The 10,453-nt window shown below is 37.9% G+C and overlaps 2 protein-coding genes across 2 annotated transcripts; one reads left to right on the top strand and one right to left on the bottom strand.

Annotated features, from left to right (window-relative positions):
- Positions 1–660: 660 nt before the first annotated feature.
- Positions 661–2,626, top strand: Bm10077 (Uncharacterized protein; the record flags this gene model as incomplete). Its single annotated transcript, XM_043078914.1, has 3 exons — positions 661–736; positions 1,864–1,910; positions 2,525–2,626. The coding sequence occupies 3 exons, from the start codon at positions 661–663 to the stop codon at positions 2,624–2,626; spliced, it is 225 nt and encodes a 74-aa protein (XP_042934848.1).
- Positions 2,627–3,736: 1,110 nt separating this feature from the next.
- Positions 3,737–5,158, bottom strand: Bma-lin-22 (Uncharacterized protein; the record flags this gene model as incomplete). Its single annotated transcript, XM_001900193.1, has 3 exons — positions 3,737–4,338; positions 4,702–4,888; positions 5,078–5,158. The coding sequence occupies 3 exons, from the start codon at positions 5,156–5,158 to the stop codon at positions 3,737–3,739; spliced, it is 870 nt and encodes a 289-aa protein (XP_001900228.1).
- Positions 5,159–10,453: the final 5,295 nt, after the last annotated feature.

The raw sequence follows: 10,453 nt of genomic DNA, 5'->3' as shown, positions 1-10,453 counted from the left end.
AAGAACAAAAGCCCAGTAAAAGAGATCCTGAAAGTCTCCAACGCCACACACACAATATCACCGCGGAACCACAGAAGAAGTACTACCAAGTGCACTCTTCCTAGGTAGCTCATCGGTTGCCATGGTTGTCGCGGAAGGCATCAGCACGCATACATACGGCCATTGCGGTTGATGCTATCCAGTTGCGTTACGCAAACACATACCAACACAGACACACAGACACAGACAGACGAATACACGCAGATGCATGCAGACAGATGCAGTAAAATCGAAATGCATAGAGAAGCTGCAGCGTGTGGCGATGGGGAAGCAACGCCTTGCATTCAGAAATGTATACGCATAAATGCATGCTTGCATATGGATAGAGAGTTGAGAGCATCTGCTCACAGGGGAAGGGATGGGCTGTATTTCAAGGTAACCTGAATACTTCCCTGCCTTACGGGTAGACGAAGTGCACGATTGTAGGAATGCTGCCTATCAGTGACGGGAATGCCTGTTGGGAAGACACAGGCCACAGATACTCACACATGAATAACTGAACCGACCCGATCTTCCGGTGATCTGCATGACACATGATAGCTTCTCTGATCAGAGGGGAGGAGAGAATCTGCCGACATGCCGTCAAACGCAGCATGCAGAGATATTTGAGCAGAACTGCTGATGCATTCAGAACAACTGCTGGGCCTGCTATCTCCAGGGTCTATTCCTCTCCATGGCCATTACCTGCTTGATGTAGGTAGGGCTCTAGTCCTGTTCTGCAAGCTCTCTCAAGTCTTTCCCTGCCAGTAATAGCCTGCATAATGAGTAACTCTAACTGCTTGTCGTGCATGTGTTCTTACAGATCTTATTGAATTAAATAGCGTTATCGATGCGATTCACATAGACATTGCATTGCATTTCACAGACCTATTATTATTTGATGCCATTTGTAGGCCCCTTTCAGAGACACTTCCCTCTAGGAAGTTGTGCTTGACACACACACACATCCGTCCACCCCTTGTCCCCTGTCTAGGCCTTTTGGCTATTGCTATCATCCCTTGCTACAGCTGCAACTTCCTTCAAAGCATGTCAGCGATCTCCGAAGAGGACAAGGCCAGGGAAAACATATGTGAAGAATTATTCAGCTAAGCCATAAAAGAAAATACGGCAGGGACGTGTGATCGACCTTATAATAAATAGTAACAATCTAAATTGCTACCAATAGTTAAATAGTAGCAGCCCAAATCTAATCCTGTCAGACTCTAATTTATATGTTTTCGAAATATTTCCCTTCATGTCTTTCTCAACCTACTTAAGGATTTTAATCAACAATTTTCTCTTTTTAACTCTTTTTTAAAAAGTCCCTTACACTTCCCAGATATTCGTTTACACCCGCGAAATACTAATTTCATCTCTTCGCTAAGTTTATTCCAGAACTAATTCTTTTCCTAATTCTCTTTCGCTTGGAATTGAAGAACTCTTTCATTTTGACCTTCCTTTCACTTCACATTAACAGTGTCACTGCAAATGCATATTTCAGCGACAACCGAAGAATAATTCACCTCTCAGGAAATACAAATAGACTGTTTCAAATCAAAAAATTTTTAAAAATTTTTTGCAATTCCTATACAATGACATGGAGGAAGAAGAGAGAGAGGGAGGGAGAGAAAGAGAAAGAGGGAGAGAGGACTTTGCTGCAAAATATATTAATACTTCCATCATTCAACTAAGAGGAATAATATTGATTGGACAACAGCTGGCAGTTTGTCGTTAGGAAGGAAGAACGGCATTGCAAGCGATAGATTTAAAAGTAAACCTTGTGCAGACTCCACTTTTATGTGGTGCTCTGTGATGTGAGGACATGAACTCAATGAGAAGTTCTAGTCGACTTGAAACATTTTCGTTTTGCATCTTTTGCCAACCGGATTAAGGTACGATTGGTCGAGTTCCATCGACTACAATGTTTTAAGGCCCCAATGAATTCTAGTAGTAAAAACTCGAGAACTAAGTTGTTTTCCTGGTAGCAAAGGGAATTGAAGGTGAACTTTGAAGTGACCGTTTGATTTTATTTTCGAACGAAAATGTAGCAATAGTAGACAAAATAAAAGTAACAACTTAATGCTTCGGATAGGAGTATTATCAGTAGCTTCTGCGTCACATTTCATGAATTTATAGGTGTATTACCATATTTCCTCCATTCAAGAAGACAAGTTTAATCATTCTCCTGCCAATTGTTATTTGTAACTAAGGCGGGAAATCCCCAAGCTTATAGCTTCCGTCTAATTGGAAAGGCCGAAACTTACTACTTTAATATGTAAATAAATCCGAATAAATCTGAACATTTCATAAAAATCATGAAAAATTGAAGGGGAAGGGAAGACAAAAATAAAAAAGCAGGATTAACAAACAATTATAAAAAGGAGAGGACAGAGAAAAAAAAGACAGACGGATATTCCGGGTTGCTAATGATAAATTAGACAACCAGCTGGGCTGCTTCATTTGTTTCTACAATAATAAAACTCATTTTCCACTTTCTCGATTTTAGAGTTGGAAGAAACTGAATCGACCACTCTTCAAAACGAGAGAGCATGCAGCATTGGAAATCAATTTCCAAGACAGAATTCACAATGTTCAATTTCAGTCGTGACCACTCCGATTTTGGAACTCTGCTTCCAGCATTTCAATGGAAAAAAAGCATTTATTTCATGTGATCGTTGTTTTCAAGTGCAGTTATCCTCACACCACTATACACCTTGCAAAATCTCATCCAAAATTAAGTGCTGCAAAAATATTTAAGCTCTGTGATACAATCTTACGTCTGGATACGTCAGCACTTTATTATAACAACCTTTATAACATACTTGTATTACAGAAACCGCTTGGACGACTAAAACTTTAAGATAGAATTCGTTTCAGCGAAGTCAGCATACATATTTACTTGATGGAGATTAAAATTGCTTACTCTAAAACACACTCATTCATTTGCATTATCCGGCATTCAATCCCTAAAGATACTATCTTCATGTTATCAAGATCTCGTGCCACTACGATTATTCTTCAACTTTTGTATGATCCGTAATGAAATACTACCGTGGGCCCGAAGAAAGTATTACCTACCAATATACCACGAGATATCCCATAGCAAATGTTTATATGATGCAACTCCAAAAATTTTAAAAATGAACACGAAAATATAAATGTATGCGAAAGCTTTCTCATCCACATTTGTAACTATTCAGAAAAGAATAGTTAAAATTTGAGTATTCCAAACCAGAAATAAGCGAAACTGTCGCACAAAGGCAATAATATTACGCCTAATGAATACAGTGACGAGAAGCCAAATAATTCACAAATTCAAAATGAGCATAGATTTTATGATATTACCTGAGTTATATGACACACTCTCTCTTCCTCTCTACACAAATATATAGCACCGGATAACAGATAGTCTAAGATAACAGATTCAGCACAAGTAAATTTTATGAACGTGCCTCTTTTCCTTGCTTTTTAGCATGTCTTGAAACATTAACCGGACGTCGTTATTAACTTAAATTAATAAAACCTTTATTAAAGTAAACCTAATTTTTTCACTTTAATATGTTGCATATTCCTCCACTCAGTGGAGATATAAAAAGGATTTTTCCCATTTCCATATCTCTGAAGAATTACACCAATGAAAATCTACACTGACAAAACTTGAAACACTTCCAAACATACACACCTTGCACAAAAATAGTGGAAATAAAGTTATAAAGCATTAAAACGGTCGCCAAACTTTCACATCTTTTATTGTTTCCATTTCCTCAAATCCATTAATTTTGTCCTTGATTTCATTTTCTTTCGCTCGTTCTGAATGACTACTGCATTTCTCCACACGATTACCACAGAAACCAGACAAAACAGGTTGCGCACCAACAATGGCTATAGGTCGGGGTACAGAATCCTTCGGAACAAAGAGGATATTTGATTGAGATGGCGAAGGAACCGCCGTATGTAATGCAGAAGTGCAATAAAATGCGGGAATGTTAGACTGATATGCAGCACAAGCAGTGCGGTCATAAGCCGAATTTGGTATGTGATTCGAGGCTAAGCAAGTACCAGCTAATGACGACTGTGTCTGGAAGTTTGTTAGAAAGTATGACGGTAATGAATGAGGAACAATCGGTCCTACATCTTCACCTGACGCATTTACATGATTCGACATTACAGATTGAAGATGTTGAATGAGCCCAATTCTGAACTGCTGTGCTTGAGGTGCAAATTCACCAGGCGGTAGAGTATTTTGCAGATAAGTCAAACAAGCCGAAGCAGCTACAGTGAAACCTTCCGCATAAGATTGCTGATAAATGGCATTGCTGTCTAAAACAATTATGATTTTAGTTCTCTTCTTAAAAAACAGGATCGTTTATCTTTTAAAAACCTATGAATTAGATTTTTTTTTTTTCTGAATACTCAGGGGAGTATAAATAAATGCTATTGCCTTAAACAGAAAGAACACATTCGCCAAATTCAGTTGGAAGAAAAGTACTGACCCAACTTATAAACTAACTGTTTGAAATGTTTCCAATACGAATTATGGTGCTTTCAATATTTTATAAATATATTTTCTTGGAACTAAGCTTTATTAAGACTGTAGAGTGGATGCTAGGTGCTGGAATACTAACCAAGCACCTAGCATCCACTCTAAGAGAGAATTCAAAGTGAATGAGTTTAAGAACATACCGAATGATGTCGATGGTGATGGCGGATGCTGCATCTGATTGAGATAGGCAACAGTCATTTCTAAGATATCTGCTTTTTCCAACTTAGTACGGTGATTTGGTGAAATATGTAGTAAGAGATGTTTCAACTGATCCAAACATTCGTTCATGCGAGCTCTACGACGTTTCTCCATCAAAGGCTTTTTCAGCTGTAATATGTGTTTCTATCAACAACTTTAATTTCTCTTCTACAATAAAACTATTCTGAATTTTTAATGCACCTTTATCATCCTTATTTTTTCTTCTCACTGCATATGTCATATAAAACACTGTGTCCATAAATATTGCATCTCAAGGAATTCTCTTGTTCAAGACTCCGAAAAACGCTATCAACAAACCTTTCTTTCCATTGGGTACTCTGGTGGACTCGGTGAAGCATAAGGTGATGTCATCATTTTTGTCAGAAAACGTGGCGTCATAAATTAGTTAGTTCAAAATGAAAAATACCAACAATTGGAGCCAGAATATCTGCAAAAACAGTAGTTGTAAGCAGGGACATTTCTTTTCGTTTTTCAAGGAGAGTCTCACAATGGAAATTTCCAAAAATTCTCCTGAGTGAAGGATATAATTTAAGCAAAATTACTAATTTTGCCACTGATCAAGAATTGATTTCCAATGTTAGTATGAGAGGGAAGCATATCAATGTTTTTGGGTATGCTTTCAACAATTCAAAAATTATTTCATAAACATGGGTTGCAACTGATGATCTCAAGTATTAAATGCAAACAAACAAGAACAAATAAATCTAGATCGTTCTGAAACCTTCTCAGACAAAACATTGCCGAAAGAGTTGCGCGAAGACGAATTATCCTGCGGTAATTAATTTATTATCATACGATGTGTTATGGTTCAGTTACTAATTGTTCGGAAACAAACCACAGTGAATTAATAAACGAACCGTAATAAAGGGAGGACTCAGGTGAACATTTGAATATAACTGAATCTTTAACTAATAGGGAGAGTAAAAATGTTCGAGGGATCCGTAAGCTTTGCAATGTGAGCAATCAACAGTGAGTGCAATAAGGGATTCTAATTAGTAGCATGCTAATGACAAGCACCAGATACAGTAACCACTACCGGACAAAATAGGAGTAAACAAAACGATGCGTTGTTACCAAGTTAAAAATGAACGATGAACAGAGGCGTGGTTTTTGGAGATTGTCAGACGGGAGGGATTGTCGACAAGTGCGAGTAAGGGAAACTTTTCTCATAGGCGATGAATGAATGATGGACTGTAATTAGATGAGAAGTGGACAGTGTCCACCCGACAATTGTCAATGCATATCTAGGAAAGAGGCGTGGGAGAAGCAATGGATCGTGCGAAGGGACATTTGCGAACACTTTAGTTTAGACTTATCACATCCTGTCTGGCAATCAGGCTTATCGCTATCCCAGATCGACTTTGAGAAATCCCTTTTTTGAATATCGTGGCCTGCATTTTAGAGTGTATCCTACGATGAGAAATACATGCTTTCAAAAATACTGTAAGATAAGATTACTATCTTTAGTCTAACATTTCTGATAAGCAAAATGAAACTGCAATCTCGGTAAGTTGGAACTTGAAGTGCGTGGTATTTTTGTTCTAAAGGAAGGTATTGCCAAGAAATTATTGGGTACATCAGAAGTGATCTTTATTTTAAATGTTATGTTAGCTGAAAAATGTATACTTCTCTAACAGATTGCAAAGAGACTTGGAATCCTTTACTAACAAGAAAGTCCCTTGAAAATTCCTTGAAAAGAAAGGCAAAAGAAATAAAACAGACTTCTTGTGCATCTTTCGAATATGTAAATGCTTTTTAGATGGGACAGGTCTCCTTGGGTTACTCGCACTCTTCAGGATTACTATATTAATCATAACAAATACATAATAGTATCTTGAAGTGGTGACCATCAACAAAACTAATGGTGCTCTAATGGTTTAGAAATGTACAAAGCCTAAGTAAATAAGGTAGAACTAAGTAAACCAGTGAGGATATAAAACAAAACATAAATAAGTGAAAGGCAGAAGATATGTATACACAATCTATTTTGCTGTGACAGTTTTTCGATGAATAAGGACAGTGGTTTCTCAGAGCGAAATGTTGATTCCCATGATTAGCATGGCGGATAATAGGATTAAAATTACATAGTCAGAGGGGGAAACGTAGCACTAGCCCTTTCGACCGCAATACCGCCACGATTTCCTCCCACGGATTGCAATGCAATCAACGCGTGGTCCTACCTCATGTAATTTACTATACTCGATTGCCGTGTGTCATCATCATATTATATCATCCATGTCTTATGTGAAATTTGACAGGATGTTGGTTACTAGAGCAAAACAGTGCAGGTATAGTAACTTCATTCACTTTTATCTCTTTCTGTCCGGCTAGTTTACACAGCCTAATTCACTTGATTTCAAATCAAAATTATTCAGGATTTGTAAATAACATTTCTTTTCGCAAAATTCGCGAATTCTATAAGGAATTGGATCAAAAGCTTAAGTTTGAATAAGCGAATAAGGAGAATTGGATTTCTGATAAAAGGCATTTGAATGGGAATAATTCGTGTCTTGAGTAGCTCGGAATAGACCGGCACTAAAATTGTTGACACGTCCATTTCATAAAACATGAAAACTTCTCAGCAGATTAACAACACCGAACAATCTAACTCTGAACCAACAGTCATTTATTCCGTCTATGGGAACGTCTATGGGTTGAGCAGATGAGTTAATGGATTACAAACAATCCTTCACATGTTACCGTTGGAAACAATTGTTCCTTTCCCACTTTTTTTGGAGGAAGGAACTCCAATAATGTGACTGTCGTGCTAATTCAGGAGTGATGGGTTAGCTGTATCTCTGAAGTGGGTTATAACATAAAAATGACCTGAAGTTTGTTCGAACACTGCTTCCGACACTTCTTTCTTTCCTTTCCTTCTTACGTCATTTGCCCGTTTATTTTTACTGGAAGTCGGATCAATTAAAGGGCTTGAAGAAAAGAGCGACAGCGACCGCGCCAAATCGTTTTCTATCAAAAGCTATTCTACATTTTCCCATGGTTGCGAATTAGTGGCAATCGTTTGTTATGTTAATGTCAATCCTATTATCACTATCTTGCAGCCACCTCGCAGAGCTCGTGTCTTCCTCATTCGATATCATTTTTTGATAAAAAATGGATACGTCAGCAATGAGGACAATGGACGGCACCATTTACAGTTATAATGGATGGGAGGAAGGCGGTTTACGCTCTTTATCTAGTAATAGCTGTGGGAATCAGCAAACCATCCAATCCGTTAATTCTTTGTCCCTTTCATCTTCTGTCAGCCCCTCGTACTACGGAGAGCTGAAAAAGATGGACTATGGTCCTTCTCATCGCTGCTTATCAGAATGAATTGATAACGATTACATACAGCTGCTGATTCCCACTTCCCATTCTGTGACTTTAAGGTAGCTTCCACAATTATATAATTATGATTACGATTAAAGAAGACAAATAGGTACGCTGAAGTTGAAGCAACAACAAAGGGAGAATAGAAGGTTTTGTAGTGAAATGAAATCTGGACTATCTTTCCCACAGCCTGTTTTTTCTTCCTCTTATTTTGCTTTGAACCATTGTTTGCAAGTGTTGCTCAACTGAGCATAATGGCACTGAGCGGAAGAAGCCACGGGGCAATGGCACGTTGGCCTTCCTTCCTCCTCACTTTTCTCCACAAAACTGGCCCTCTCCTTCACAATAACAATAAATCTCAAAAATAGCGTGGGAACTACAGCATTATGCTTCCTTACAATGTTTGTAGCAATTACCCTACCCACTCCATTCCCCTCTTTCTCCTCAGAGAAAAACCCTGCCGAGTTCGAGGAATCTGCTCATCACGTTCATATTTCACACCATTTGCGGCGCACTTTTTACATGATGTGGTGAGACTGTATCGAAGGTATTGTGGGAAAACGATCATAAACATCGATCGATTCGATAGGTTTCATCGTTGATCCCTCGTTCATTTCATATTTGGTTATCTTCATAGGTAACATCATCCTTCCATTATAGTAGTGAGGTGCAATTGATCAAGATGAAGGGTTGAAGGTTAAGATCTAGATCATCGGTACGGTACGGTCACTCCGTTCATTTTCACTAGTATCCACAAACATATAGATTCGTATCTATACAAATGTAAATCCATCAGAAATATATTATATTTAAGTAATAGCACACATCATTCCATGCATGCAAATTATGTGCGCTTCATCGGGTATCAATTGAAAAGATCCATTTGTTACTAGTAAGTGCTCCAAAAGTTGACGGCCATAAATTGATTCATATGCAATCTTCAAGTTCTTTTTTGCTAAAGCACTTAAACCTGGTAAGTATTGGTGGTAAGAGACAGCAGCAGCTCCTGTCACTCATATCTCTCCACTTAAACACGTTTGATGAGTTCCGCTCTAATACTTGGCGAGTAAGTTTTTCTCCTTTTGGTCTAAATCGGTACTGCCTAGAAGCGATATTTGGAAGCCATAAGGCAAAATAATAAATGTCGAAGTAAGCTTTATCGATAAAGTATAAATCCGTGTTCAGTGTCATGTAATTGCTCAGCGAAACTTTCCCTCATGTTCCTCACGAATGACTGTAATTAGCAACAATTAGCTAGGAAAAAATCACAGAAAATCTACAGGAGTTTGTATGAAAATGCAACTCTGTGCATCACAGAAAAACTTGATAAGAAATCTTGTTGTCATAATAAAAACCTTGCTTGACTTCGCAAAAAACAACATGTCTCCATCAAATTCGGCTTGTAGCTTCACTCGAAATCCTAAATCTCAAGGAACATTATCGCCAAAGAGATTTCTCCACATGGGATTTCTCACCAGAAAGTCCTTGGAATTTTTTAGGAATATGATTTCCATAGTAGCGAGAACATCCTAATTAAGTGCTTGTTCAAATTGTGTATCCTTTTTCACTGTCTAGTGGTGACCTATAAATCTTACGTTGGAAGGCTATTTCGATAGGAGGACATGTTAGCACCCGGATATGCAAAAAAAAAAAATTTTTTTCATGAAGGTTAACTCAGGACAATATTTAATGAGTCCGTTTTATACCGGTAATTTTTGACTTCGTCGTCTTTCTAATTATCGTGTGGTAAAAAAATTAACGAAACAGATTCCCACTGAGGTATTGTATTTCGGGGCGCATGGAAAAATTGTAGCTATTTAGATTACGTAATAACCATACGAAAATGCTCTAGAATTCCTTGTTCATAGTGAAACGAATCCTATATCTTCTGAAGTGATTTATGCCTCGACCCATTTCGGGCTCAGCTGATCTGTGGACCTACTGCACCCGCTTTCCTACTATACTCGTTTGGTTGGTGAAATTGACGGATATCCAAGACTAGTCACCATTATATTATTTTGCGCATCACATATAATTTCATGAATACTACAGAAATGAGATTATCAAGCCTACAATTTTTTTCTAAATATTCTCGTTAACGCCATACCGAGACAAGTACGCTTAAAAATGAAGGGAAGGAGAGCAGAAGTCAAATATTGCGAATCTTTCTTTAAAGATATAAATATTGTAAACCCTTTAAAACGGAAAGATTTGCTGTGCTGTATGTCGCACTGCAATATCCATCCCATAATTACAGGGCGGTTTGAAATCTCAAGATCTAGAAACGCAGAAAATGTCGTGATTGGTTTTACGAGTGATCCTTATCTTAAATGCCATCGATATCAA

This window comes from Brugia malayi (assembly GCF_000002995.4).
Source record: "Brugia malayi strain FR3 genome assembly, contig: Bm_v4_Chr2_contig_001, whole genome shotgun sequence".
Taxonomy (NCBI): domain Eukaryota; kingdom Metazoa; phylum Nematoda; class Chromadorea; order Rhabditida; family Onchocercidae; genus Brugia; species Brugia malayi.
The sequence above is the reverse complement of the archived record's forward strand: the minus strand, read 5'-3'. Positions and strand labels throughout refer to the sequence as shown.